General features: G+C 44.0%; 1 protein-coding gene and 1 pseudogene across 1 annotated transcript; one reads left to right on the top strand and one right to left on the bottom strand.

Annotated features, from left to right (window-relative positions):
• Nucleotides 1-933: 933 nt before the first annotated feature.
• On the top strand, nucleotides 934-2,190 carry LOC115898751 (annotated as a pseudogene).
• Nucleotides 2,191-6,757: 4,567 nt separating this feature from the next.
• On the bottom strand, nucleotides 6,758-12,436 carry LOC115898583 (X antigen family member 5). The gene is made up of 4 exons (XM_030933522.1): nucleotides 12,365-12,436; nucleotides 11,755-11,860; nucleotides 9,759-9,884; nucleotides 6,758-6,780 (listed from the first exon to the last, which is right to left on the bottom strand). Exons 1-4 carry the CDS (start codon nucleotides 12,434-12,436, stop codon nucleotides 6,758-6,760), a joined length of 327 nt encoding a protein of 108 aa, XP_030789382.1.
• Nucleotides 12,437-14,380: the final 1,944 nt, after the last annotated feature.

The raw sequence follows: 14,380 nt of genomic DNA, 5'->3' as shown, positions 1-14,380 counted from the left end.
GTTCAGAAAGGAGCAGTACTATTCAGTAAAAGTATTGGAATAAGCTCAAACTTTGGGGTTCACCTATCCTACATGAGTTTCAGGGCAAGAATTTTCCTGATAGTGCACGATTGTATATTTCTCAAGTTGATTTGTTAATAATGTCAAAATCTCAGAATCTTTAATTCTATGTCTTGGTCAATGTGTCATTTAAGCATAATGGTGACATAAAAGCTGAAGTGTAATAATTGTTAGTCTGATTATAAATGCAGTAGGATTATTGCCCTGTAAGATCTTCTATTGTTACATTCACTGGAAGCATGGCAGAAAACCCAGAATCACAGAAAAAAGTGATTAACTAAAGCATGTATAAAAATTGGCCAAGGTGGGAGGATCTCTTGAGCCCAAGAATTTGAGACCAGCATGGACAACATAGTGGGACCACTCTCTAAAAATAGATGAATCGATTGCTCAGGTGTTGTATCCACACCTGTAGTACCACTCACTTGGGAGGCTGCAGGATGAAGATTGTTTGAACCCAGGAGTTGTGCCACTGCCCTCCAGCCTTGGCAACAGAGCAACATCCTTAGAAAAAAGCATGTGTAAATACAGACATAAAATTCCTTATTTCTGTCACAAAAGAAATACATCCTCCACTAAGGGTGACATGGGACTGTGTGCTTCCAGTGTTTCTCAAAGCAGGAGATTGTTTGGGCAAAGAAACAAAAGCTCTCTTAAGTCCCTTTCTTTTTACTAAACAATGCCCTGTGGATGCAGATACGGGTGTTATGGGATCTTTGGGGTGTCGATTTTCTGGCTGGAAACCTCTGTGGCTGGTGGCGCCCTTGCTCAAGTTCTTGTCCTGCATCCAGGAAGAATAAGGTATGCAGACAAGTGGAGGGCAAACAAGACAAAGAGGACTTTTCAGTGGGGCACTTAGTGTTTTTTTGGATCATGTCTGGTGGCTCCATGGATTATAACAGAGAACATGGCAGCCCAGAAGGAATGGACCCCGATGGTGTAACTGACAGCAACTGGAATGAGATTGTTGATAACTTTGATGATATGACTTTAAAGGAGCTCTTCTTTGGGGGCATCTATGCTTACGATTTTGAGAAGGCTTCCACTATTCAGCAGAGAGCTACTATTACCTGTATGAAAAGGTATGATGTGATTGCTCAAGCTCAGTTAGGTACTGGCAAGACAGCCACATTTGCTTTCTCCATCCTGCAACAGTTGGAGACCCAAGCACTAATATTGGCCCTCACCAGAGAACTGGCTCCACAGATCCAAAAGGTAATTCTGGCACTTGGAGACTATATGGGAGCAACTTGTCATGTCTGTATTGGTGGAACAAATGTTCGAACTGAAATGCAAAAACTGCAGGCTGAAGCACCACATATTGTTATTGGTACACCTGGGAGAGTGTTTGATATGTGAAACAGAAGTTTCTTTTTCCAAAATGGATCAAAATGTTTGTTTTGGATGAAGCAGATGAAATGTTGAGCCGTGGGTTTAAGGATGAAATCTATGAGATTTTCCAAAAATTAAATACAAGTATTCAGGTTGTGTTGCTTTCTGCCACAATGCCAACTGATTGTGTTGGAAGTGACCAAAAAATTCATGAGAGATCCAATTCGACTTCTGGTGAAAAAGGAATAATTGACCCTTGAAGGAATCAAACAGTTTTATATTAATGATGAGAGAGAGGAATGGAAGTTGGCTACACTTTGTGACTTGTACGACACACTGACTATTACGCAGGCTGTTATTTTTCTCAAGGCGCAAAGTGGACTGGCTGACTGAGAAGAATGCATGCCAGAGCCTTCACAGTTTCTGTTCTGCATGGTGACATGGACCAGAAGGAGAGATAGGTGTCATGAGGGAATTCTGATCAGGGTCAACCCATGTTCTGACCACTACTGACTTGTTGGCTCTCGGGATTGATGTGCAACAAGTGTCTTTGGTTATAATTATGATCTACCTACCAATTGTGAAAACTATATTCACAGAATTGGCAGAGGGGTCTATATGGGAGGAAAGGCCGTGGCTATAAACTTTGTTACTGAAGAAGACAAGAGGATTCTTCGTGACATTGAGACTTTCTACAATACTGCAGTAGAGGAGATTCCCATGAATGTGGCTGACCCTTATTTAATTCCTGGGATGAGAGTTTTGGATGCAGAGTACTCGCTGTTGCTGAATAGGTGATCACAATATGCATTGTGGTTCTTTCTTTGGGAATACTTGAATCTTATCTCAATGCTCATAATGGATCAGAAATATAGATTTTGATAGCAAAGCTACATTAGTCATGAGCTCTTGTGAGGAAAGTCATTGGCTTTATCCCCTTTAGAGTTAGACTGTTGGGGGGTGGGTATAAAAGATGGGGGTTTGTAAAATCTTTCTTAGAAATTTTATTTCCTAATTCTGTAGAAATGGTTGTATTAGATGCTCTCTATCATTTAATAATATACTCGTGGGCTAAAAGATATAGGTGCTGTATAAAATCAGCCAATTATGTTTAACTAGCATATCTGCCTTTATTGTGTTAGTCATTAGCCTGAGTAGAAAGACCTTTAAATTTTTTTTTTTAGAAAGCATTTGAATACATTTTGTTTGGTATTGTATTTATTCAATAAAATATTTAATTAGTGCTAAGTGTGAACTGGACCCTGTTGCTAAGCACCAGCAAGCAATCATCCTAGGTAGGGTTTAATCCCCCATGAAATTGCCATATTGCACATATCTTAATGAAGTTCGAATGTTAAATAAATTGTATATTCACTTTTTAAAAAAACTAACAAGAGGAGCTTTATTGAGTGTTAGACAGCTCAGAGGAGATCCGCAGTGGGTAGTTCCTCTGTAGGCAGGTTGTTTGGTCAAGTGTTCAGCTCTCAGCAGAGAGGAGGCCCTGAAGAGTGTGGCCTCTCTCTGCAGGCAGGTCTTTCCAACGTCTGCAGCTCTTAGCAGACAAGAGGCCCTGGAGAGGGTAGCTCCTCTCTGCAGCTGGTCGTCCCATTGTCTCTCCATCCTCTGCCCCGCTCTGGCTGAGTCCCAGGCATTTACGGACCTCAGAGGGGAGAAAGTGCATGTACATTGGTCCATGGGCAGCCATGGATGGGTCCAGAAAAGGCACCACAAGTCCACACTCTGGTCTCTGGGATTGGCAGCCTGGCCAGTCCCTGGCCTGAAGGTGGGGCCTTACCAGGGACTGCCCCCTTCTGCTCTGGATCCTGTCTGCCTCCCACTGGAGTCCATGGTGCCCAGGCTGCTCACACCAAGGGGCACCTGCAGGCCACCACCCAGCTGCCCTCAGAACCCCCTTGGTTTCCCCTCTCATGTTCCTCAGCAGTCAAATTCTGGAGGTGTCTGAGGTGGCAAGGGGCTGGCATGCCAGTACTGGCCTGGCCATGTGCACACTTGGCTGAGCTGTGACAGTGTAGGGGCTCAGCTCCCAACCTGCTCTGAAATCAGAGTGGGTGCTGGGAGCAGGTAGAGATCAGGCAGTGGGAGGAGACACTTCTGAGCCTGCAGCGGCAGTGGGGGCCTTCCCGGGCTTCAGAGAGTGCAGGCTGCAGACACGCCTGGGTCCTGCACTTGGGAGGGCAGTTGCAGCTGCTCCTAGGTAGCTCCCAACCCACTAAATCTGAAGGAATGGGCCTCCCACTTGTCCCCAGCTCCTGGGTCTGCAGCCATGGATCGTTTGGCTGCAGCTGCAGCCGGGAGGGCAGGGATCCTGCCTGCTCACAGTCCCCCCAAGAGGACAGGGAGACTTGGATCTGCAGCCACAACTTGGGTGGCTGCAGTCCCGCCCAGGAGGGCAGGGCTCCTGCCTGCTCCATAGAGCGAGAGGTCTGGGTCTACAGCTGCAAGTGCACCCAGGAGCTCCCTCCCCAACTCATAAAAGGTGGGGATCCCACTTGTCCCTGGCTCCTGCTGGCTCCACAGAGCATGCAGCCCTGGCTGGGCCTCCCTGCTGCAGCCAGTGTGATGGCAGTGGCTGCTGATATCATGGTGACAGCGAGAAAAGTCTGGCTGTCCCTGAAAGTCCCTGGCTCAATGGGCAAGTCTCTTCCTACGCAAGCTCCTGCTGCCCATGGGTCTTGCTGTCTGCCTTCTGTCCCTGCAGAGCTGTGGGAGGAAATGTCATGACTTCTTTCTTGCTGACTATGACACATCAGGTAGGTCCACAGATCAGTCCTCCCAGAAGTTGAAGTATGAGTGAGTGTGAGGGAAAGTGGGCAGACTTCCCATGGGTTGGGCCACTTGGTCCATGGCCTGATAGAGATCCTCATCCTTCTACTAGAAGTCAGCGACACCACAATGAACTTGCTCCCTTGAGGGGTCTGGAAAAGGGAGGAACAAGGGCCATAGAGGGAGGGTCAGGTGAATATGGAGTGAATTTTGAAGGAAGCTGAAGTTGATGTGCACGCCTTCCAGGGATGAGGCAGTGATGGGATATTCAGGGCACACAGGTAAGAACAATCCCAGAGGGCACAGGTGATACCCCTGGACTACAAGACTTTACCCTTGTTAGGGCACCCCCAGCAGGACATACATTCATCAGGTAGGAGCTGGCCAAGGCCTCCATTGTGGCATCCCGCAAAGAAACCTTTCCCTCTAGGGTTCCCCGTTCAGTCTAAACAACTGATTTGCATCTTTGGTTTAGGGGAACTGTCAGCAGGCAAGTCAGTTCAGGGTAGTCACTGACACAGGTTCCTCCTCTTCACAAGCATGGATGACATCCCTAAGGTGTTCTGTGCGAGATGTTCGGGAGCTGGGTCACCCTTGCTGTCCCATAGTCGCAGCTCGGTAAGGTGTGATCTTGGGTTCAGGATTCAGTGTGGTTTCAAAATTGGCCTTAGGGTATGACTGTGGGCTCCTCACAGGCAGAGAGACCCACCATCCGTACTGTCACTGAGTTTCTCCAATTCAGTGTGGTACCCTGGGACTAGGGACACAGTGCTGACACAATGCTAATCTTGCTTTTGCTGAGTCTGCAAGTAATCAACCACTTTGATTCATTTGGGCTCATTGTCTTCTTACCCGCCAAATCGATGAATATATGACAAGCCAAAATAACAACTGCACTGGTGATCCTTGTGGCCCCGTTAGCCACCACAGGGCTGCTTAGGGACTGCCTGAGCTCTTGACACACTGTGATATTGAGTTGTGTGGTGTTGACTGACTGGAATAGACTGATTCTTCATGGCATCACACACATCAAACAAGTTTTCAGCACATAGTACTGACATAGGGTTGGCCTTGTCACACCTCGGTTATTTACAAATCAGCTTCAGAATCAATGCCATGTCTGATGCCAGCTACACTGCTATTTAACTTACATATTTACATGAAATCACTTTCTGAAGTCAAATGCATTTAAAAAGGTAGACTGATATTCCTACTTGAAATTCCAAAGCAGTTATCACATACTAGAGATGTAGTTGTAAAGAAAATGGAATGAAAATATTTGAAATTTTAAAGGGATTAAGGAAAGATAACTAGTAAATTTATCTGCAATGTAATGCCTGCATCTTGTTATTTAATTTATTCTTCATAGCAAGTATTTAGTGTAAATATTCTAATTTCACCTTAAAAATGGGGAAACTGTCCCACAGGACGTAAGTATCTTGCCCACCATCTCAAGGCCAGTGTGTAAGAGGCAGGATGGAATCCCATGGCTATGTCATGCCATCACGTGTAAGGAGACAGTGTAGGTAGGATCCAAGTAATTTTGCTTCAGCAAGTTGCCCCTAGTTGCTTTCCCCTTTCTTCTACCTAGGCCCTAGTTCTTTCATCCAGCTCCATAGCCTGGGGAATTCTCACATATTTTGTGGAAAATAGGCTATCCTAACAAAGGATGCAGATAAAGAGATACATAGGGGAAGGAATAGAAGGAAGGGGCAGGGGGCTTCCATGGCCTCTACGGGCATGCCACTCTCCATGTGTTCCACTAGGCAAGAAGCTCTCTGAACCCTGTCCTTTTGGGTTTTGATGGAGGTTTTCATCATATAGGCATGATTGACTAAACTGCTGGCCCGCCATTGGTAATCAACTTAACCTTCAGCCCCTCTCCCTGTCCTGAAGGTTGGGGATGTGGCTGAAAAGTCCCAACCCTCTAATCCCCCATCCTAGAGCTACCTAGGAGCTGCCAGCAAATGGTCAATTCACTAGCATACAAAAAGATATCACTATGTGGAGATTCCAAAACCTGTAGGAGTTGTATGACAGTAAGCAGGGTCCAGGACCAAATATATATATATATATTCACAATATCACACATGTGCATACCAGCTCAATCAGAATGCAGCGTTGCAAAAATGATACTATATTTTATTCAGACAGAGTCGCATTCACCCAGGCTGGAGCTGCAGTGGCGTGAACATGACTACCTACGTCCTCGACCTCCTAGGCTCAAGGGATCCTCCCACCTCAGCCTCCAGAGTAGCTGAGACTACACCTACATACATATGTGCATATATTCATACATTCATTCATCTATTTTTGTAGAGAGGGGGTTTTGCCATGTTGCCCAAACACGTCTCAATCTCCCAAGCTCAAGCAATCTTCCTGCCTCAGCATCCCAATGTGCTTGGATTACAGGAATGAGCCACTGCACCCGGCCAAAATGTTCAATACTGTCTAATATGTGAGAATAAATGAACAACAGGTGTGTGATACTTCTTTGGCGAAAACTGGAAAACTTTATTGAGATTTTTAAAAGTCAAATATCTCGGATAAATCCAGTTTGCATTCTTTCGGTTGTCTTTGTTTAAAGCTGTGGTTTCCCTTCCCCTGCGATAGAAACATAACAGGCAGAAACATTACCAGCAGAACTCTATTCACATGAAATTAAAGGCATGCAAAGGACACCAAAGGTTTAGTTTTATACAATGGACTAAAACCAGAATCCAAAGAGTCTTCCTGTGGCTAATATTCAACTAGACCTCCGTAGAGACTTTGAGGATACACTTCCAAACATATACATTAGCAACATTTTTAAAACACACCCTGCTTTTTGTGCTAGAAGGAAACCAAAAGACAGTCTGAGGACAGATCACATTAAATCAGGTGAACCTATTAGAAGGGGCTTAAAGTAGATGGCAAACAATGTGTAGAGTTTTACTGAAAATACAACCAGAACACAAAAAAAAAAAACCCGAAGAAAACAGAAGGAATTTGTGAAAAAAATTCCTCCAGAAAAAAATGCATAATTTAATGTTTTGGCTTGACAGTATGGTCTGAATGTCCAATAGGTTCCTGCAGACAGTCTGAAAGCTATCTTTTGAGAAAACTGTTAATGTCCCATTAGGAAATACATATGCGAAATGAATAGAAAGGCCAGTATTGCATTTGTTTTTTCTCTGTTGTGAAGAAGTGCTATGATATTGCTTTGAGCTAGTTGACCCTTCTTTGTTCTTTTTTAACATACACTAACCATTTGCATCCAGTTTTCACCTATAGTCCTCATGTCAATATGAATAATGACACTTTTTTCACTGGAAAGTATTCCCATTTGTATAATTAATTAAATGGTCATATAAGTTTTAACGTATCACGCTCATGATTGATATTAAAAGGTGAAAGAGTTATACATCATAACCAGTGTGGGGGAAAAAAAAAAAAAGAAATGGAGAGGGAAATGAAAACGGAGAGTAAGACATCTGGAAAAGCTAAACATTTGCTTCTAAAAGTAACTGTTTTTCAGGGACAACTAGCAAATTTCACAAGTTCATGCACAGTCTTTGTGGTGTTCAGATATTCAGGTATTGCAGGGATATATTAAATAATGTAGGCATCCCTAGCGTGTCAACCATTTCATCCATACTCTGAAATACTGTGTTTAAGAATGTATTCACTTTCAATTATGCCCTACATTCAATATCTGGGTCTTGTTCATATTCCGTGTTGTGCTTTTTCCATTTTCTTCAAGATTGTTTTCATCTGCTGGATGCTGTCTTCCTAGCTATTTCTCAAAAGAATGATCTATTAAATGTATTACTTTCGATTAGTTTTCCCTTTGTTAATGATTCATACCTTTCATTTACTGCCTGTTTCCCTTTCCCTTAAGTTTATTCTGTGACTCTTTTATTTTTTATGTCTCAGTATTATTTTCTTGTATCATGTAATTTGTTATCTATTTTAATAAGATATGCATTTAACGGTATGACTGTCCTAAGAATACAACTGAGGCTTGTTCAGTAGGCTCCTGGAAATCGTCTACACACTATCTATTAATGTAAATAGTCTAATGGAGTGGTTCACCAGTGTGGAGTAAATCATTTAGATAATTTCTCCCCTAAAAATGCAGTGCATCCTTTAAATTCAGAAGTTCTTCTAATTAAGTCAGCAATTTGAAAAATGTGTAAAAGATACTTATGTGGACTACTCAGGACTTAGTACGTTATAGTCTTTGAACTTCAAATCATATCATCTGATGACTCAAGGCAGAAACCTGTAATATATAACCTCTGATATGGTTAGAGGTTGCCGTATGTGTCTTCAATCTAATTACACACAGTAGCTCATGAAGACTGACAGAAGGGTAGGGAGCATGCGTAGCACAGGCATCTTCCAACCACTTTGAGCATCACTGACCTACATGCAGGCTCCCTACTTCATGGGCCACAAAACCTTGACTGTCTCTTTCTATTTTATTATTCAGTCATTCAAGGCTTCACTGTGGGAAGACTTTAAAATACAATCATTGGGTCCAGCGAGGGAGGTGGTTCACACCTGTAATCCCAGCATTTTGGGAGGCCGAGGCAGGTGGATCACTTGAGGTCAGGAGTTCGAGCCCAGATTGGCCAACATGATGAAACCCTGTTTCTACTAAAAATACAAAAAATTGTTGGGCATGGTGGCATGCACCTGTAATCCCAAATACACGTGAGGCTGAGGTATGAGAATCGCTTAAACCCGGGAGGCAGAGGTCACAGGGAACCAAGATCGGACCACTGCACTCCATCCTGGGCGGCCGAGGGAGACCTCGTCCGAAACAAAACAAAACAAAACAAAACAAAACAAAACAAAACAAAAGCAAAAATAAAAATAAAACAATCATTGTTTAAGAGTCTGAGAGAATTCAGGATCTGACAAAATTCAAGAACACTCATGAAGGTCTCCTTACGGAAAAACAAACATCAAGCAGAGTGCCCGCTTGTTTTCTTAGAAGCAATGAAATCTCAACTCAGATATTACAATTGGACTGAAGCTGATCGTTATGATAAACAAATCATGAAAATCCGAGTATCTTTGCATTCTCTCCAACAGAACCAGAGCATGTAGAAATCAGCACTGAAGTGGACTTTAATCTATCTGATGTGCATTCACTACTTTCAATAAAAGCAAAAATGGGTGTAGGATTTATGTGATTTATCCAGAAGCTCACAAATTATGTTAAGAGCTGGTACGAGAATCTCCTTCAGGGATCAGCATATTTCATACAAAGTGGTATTACAAGTGCATTATGTTTTTGTGAAAAGCAGAAATCACAAAATAATCTGCAAATTGTTAGCTGTTGGTTATACTCAGAAGTAAGAAAATGCTTTGCTATTTGATGATTCAATATGGCTTTGACCCAATTTGTGTCTGTATCTGACAGTGTTTCAGTTTTGCAGTCAGGCTTCTAGGGTCTGAATTACCTTCCAAAGAAAGTCTGCATTTGAACTCTATTTTTAAAGGGGCAGTAAGATTCTCTCCTTTTATTATCAAAAGTATAATATTATGGAATACAGACAGCACATAATTTTGAATCTTAATGGGTAACATACCTCCTTCTGGCATTTTAAATTGCTCTGATTTTGGCAGAATCTTCCCCTGGACATCAGGACCATCTCCGCATTCATTTCCAGTCTTTGACTGAGACAGCTTCTGGAGATCAGCTTCCAGGTCGGGCACTGAAAAAATACCAAGGATGTCGACTGGAGCAGCCAAACGGGAATGATAAATAAGGAACTGATCCTTTTCTTTTCCTCGGTGTTATGCAGTAAAAGCCTATAAGCTACTGTGGTAATAAATGTGAAGCAAAGATGTCCCACGTTTGTTTTCCTGTATTATGATACCTTATCTTAAATGACAATCTGAGGATAAGTCTCAGCACACCTACGTTTCCCATACTTTACCATTGTGTATTATAAACACACAGCTACCTAGGAAAACCGAAGACGGCCTCATGGATAGCATTTTAATCGTAACTTAAATGTAATTTTCTGAAGGATTAGATCAATGTATTGGTGAGCCTATGACAAATCTTATGGTCCTGACACTCATCCCCTGTTGAGGTATCTTGAAAATGTTGGGGTTAAACTTTATTAAAGTAATTCTTAGATCCAAAGGCCCCTATATGTGACTTTCCATACGTGAATGTCATTAAGAAAAAAAGTACGAAATATAACAGCAAAACCACTGTCTTCCAGTGGGAGTACGGGTACTGAAGTGCAAAGAAAGTAATGAGCATTGTTGACAGTCGTATTCTGGAAACCCCTTAACAGGGAATTGCTAAAATAATCCATGGTCCAAATTCTGTCTCTGATTAGTTTGAAAATGCTATCCGTTGAGGAAACAATTTCTGTTTCATGATGATCTTATCGTACTTGGAGTTTTCTAATTATAAAAATATTGAAACAACTTTTCAAAGCCCCCTCCATATCCTGCTAATAAAGTTACCTGTACGCCAACATCCTGAGTTATCCACCTTTTACCAAACACACTGTCAAAAATATACATCAAAGGAAACAGTGGCTGTCATTCATTGACTTCTTTTCTGGAGTTGCTATCCTGCTTCACTGAACTGCGTTTTGTCCTGAGCCAATATCGAAGTACCTTATAGTACAGACACATTTGAGTATTAAGCATTTTTGAGCAAAATCATTCACATTTTCTAAAATAGATGGTAGGAAGAATGCATACCTTGGAACAAAATACGAATTCCTTCTCCATGAGTCGAGTTTTCTTGCTAAGTCTCTATCTCTGAGCCTCAGTTTTCTTATTTATTTATTTTTATGTTTTGAGACGGAGTCTCGCTGTGTCACCAAGGCTGGAGTGCAGTGGTGTGATCTCGGCTCACTGCAACCTCTGCCACACGGGCTCAAGAAATTCTCCCGCCTTAGCCTACTTAGTAGCTGAGATTGCAGGTGTGTGCCACCACGCCCAACGAGTTCGTATTATTTTTAGTAGAGACAGGATTTCACCATATTGGCCACGGTGGTCTCGAACTCCTGACCTCAAGTGATCCGCCCACCTCGGCCTCCCAAAGTGCAGGGATAACAGGGGTGAGGCACCACGCCCGGCCTCCGTTTTCTTATTTATAAAATGAGGCTAAGATTCCTTTGCAAATGGGCTTTATTTGGGGTGTTATATGGTAGGGTGACTTGGCACTCCACATGCTATCAAAGGGTGCTTACAACACTGTGAACACCATGGCTGAGAAGATCTCACTGCAACATCCTAAGACTATCACGTTAAACTGGTGAAATAATGTACATTTTTATACAACCAATTAAATGGTTTCATCTGATTTAGGAAGGACTATATTTTCAAGCATACAAAATGCATCTCAAAGAAAAAGAGAAGATTCATCATATCCAGGGACTGCAGGAAGCTGCAAACTATACCCATCACATTTCCAGCCTCTTGCAAAACTCTCAGCAAATGTTTGAGATCCTTTCCTGTTGTTTTCTTTCCTCCTGTTACTGGTCATGGCATAAGGCGTCATGCACACACAGGCCTCCTCCCCCCATAGACATTCTTTCTTTCCCTTCCCAGCACCTTGAATCTCAGCTGCACCCTGATCTTCTTCTCTCTTCTGACCAGGTGTATGATCCTGACTTTCAGTTGGTGGTCCTTCTTGTTGAGGCTCTGGCACACTGGGCTCCTGGGACAAGGGCAGGGGCATGGTGTGTGCATGTGCAGATAAAAAATTCTTCTTATCAATGCATGTCAATAATATGAATATACAGATTACACAGATACTTCTGATCATATGCATGTTTAAAGACATGCTCCAACACTATCCCAAAACCATTCCACATACTTATTCTTCATTAAGTTACTCTTCCCATAGAGAGGTTACTCTGAGACCATTACCCTCAATGGCGTTGGAAGCCATTTTAATTCATGTGGGGTTGAATGGGTGTAATGTGCTATGAATAAGCATGAGGAGGAAATCACCAGTCAAATCGAGGAACACAAGTTCACACATCCAGGCGAAAACAGTGTGTAGTCCTCTTGGGTTACTCTGTCCTTCACGAGATGCCATGATCATTTTTTATCAACATGGGAGACCTTTATATCAGTGTATCTATACTAGTTCAACAATAACTACCACACAAAAAAAAAACTTCTGCTATTGGAAAAAATCGAATGTTCAGTTACTCACAGGCATAGGCCCAACCAGCTGAGCAAGTCGTAAACATCGTCTTGGTCTATATCTTCTTCCTCGCCAACTCATATTTCAGTCTGCAAACAGAACAGTGTGCACTTTGCCGAGGCTGAGGGGGATGGATCACCTGAGGTCAGGAGTTCGAAGCCAGCTTGGCCAAAATGGTGAAACCCCGTCTCTACTAAAAATACAAAAACTTAGCCGGGTGTGGTGGTGAGTGCCTTAATCCCAGCTAGTCGGGAGGTTGAGGCAGGAGAACCGCTTGAACCCGGGGGCGAATGCTGCAGCCAGCCGAGATCGCGCCATTGCACTCCAGCCTGGGCAACAAGAGCAAAACTCCGTCTCAAAAAAACCAAACCAAACCAAACCAAACCAAACCAAACCAAACCAAACCAAACCACACCAAAAACCAGAATACCGTGACTGGAAAAATGCATGTGAGTGGATACTACATTTGAGCACTTCCATGGCCAAATGCTAACTTGCAATTTTTAAAAATTTGGTAAGACATGGAAAAGTAAGTCAGAGGGCATGTATAAGTGCGTATGCCTTCTGAATCGAATACTTGCACAGCCACTTATGTTCGTCAAGCTAGCTGAGCAATGCCTTAGGGCTTATGGCAAGAGACGCACGGTATTTCCAATGAGGTTTGGTTTCACAATTGGACTCTCCATCGCGAGACATTTAGGAAAATACAGCTTGAGAATTAAAATTAAAGTGCCCGTGGCCTTTGTCACAACCCTTTGCTAGGCCCATTTCCCCCCTAAAATCGAGTTTTGTTGGAATGCATAGCCCCTCCCACCCATTCGAACTTCCAAGATGGAGCTGAGAAGTTGCCACATAGCACTGGGCAGTCCTCACCGGGCGGGCACCTCTGCGGTTCACTATACAAACCTTGGGGTGGCGGTCACCAGTACGCAGTGTTCCCAATTTCCAGGCCCCTTCCTTACCGCCCACGACATTCCAGGCCTGATGCCCCTTGAGGAGTCTGGAATTTGTCCTCTGTTGGAAGTTCTAGGCGTTTCTGGGACTGGAATACCACCAACAGCACCCCAGCATCGCCCCAGCTTCACCTAACCCCCGTCCCACTCTGAGGCCCTGCTTCTTCCTTCGTTCTGACCCCGACAAGACAAGAAGGCCCATAGCTGCGGGGCCGCACGAGAAGGACGACGACATCAAGCCCCTTCTCACTCGGAGTCACCAATCATGTGCCCCGACCCTCTGGAAGCCCGCTGGCTCCTCCGCACTCTCACTCACGCTTCAACTCCTAGTTGGAGCGGCCTGTGGACCTACTGGCTGCGTCTCAGCAGGGGAGAAAGAATCCAGACCTCCGGGACCCGACCTGCAGGATCACAGCTCCCCGGCGTTCACCATACGGGCGAAGGGCCAATGGGAAAACGCCCAGTGAATATGCGCACTAAGGAGGCACCAAAGGAGCATGCGCAGTGAGGTCCCCTCTTGCCTTAAGAGATGCACTGCCGTTCCTTATCTCCCCATGCCCTGTCCTCTGCTCCTTCCAAGGTCCCCACTAAGGACTTTGGAATCCATCCTCTCTGTATGGTATTTTTTATGCCTCTGAGACTGAAATACTGCAAATAATGTCACCCTTCAACTCATTCCATGTTCATCTGACCCTCCTCCCCACTATGCCCTTACTTCCTCCCCTGCCCAGGACCGCGCAACAGCAAGGCCATGGTGATGGCGCTGCCTTTTAGTAGAAGGATGAGGATCTATATGAGGCCATGGACCGAGTGGTCCAACCTACGGGAAGCCCTTCTGCTTTCCCTCCCACTCACTGACACTTCAACTTCTGGGAGGACTGCTCTGCTGACCTACCAGCTGTGTCATAGTTGGCAAGAAAGAAGTCATGACGTTTCCTTCCACAGCTCTGCAGGGATAGAAGATAGACAGCAAGTCACATGGGCAGCAGGAACTTGCTTAGCAAGGGGCATGCCCACTGAGTCTGCCACTTGCAGGGTCGACCGTGGTTTTCCTGCTGTTCTCGTACCCGCA

This window comes from Rhinopithecus roxellana, chromosome 7 (assembly GCF_007565055.1).
Source record: "Rhinopithecus roxellana isolate Shanxi Qingling chromosome 7, ASM756505v1, whole genome shotgun sequence".
Lineage (NCBI taxonomy): Eukaryota > Metazoa > Chordata > Mammalia > Primates > Cercopithecidae > Rhinopithecus > Rhinopithecus roxellana.
The sequence above is the reverse complement of the archived record's forward strand: the minus strand, read 5'-3'. Positions and strand labels throughout refer to the sequence as shown.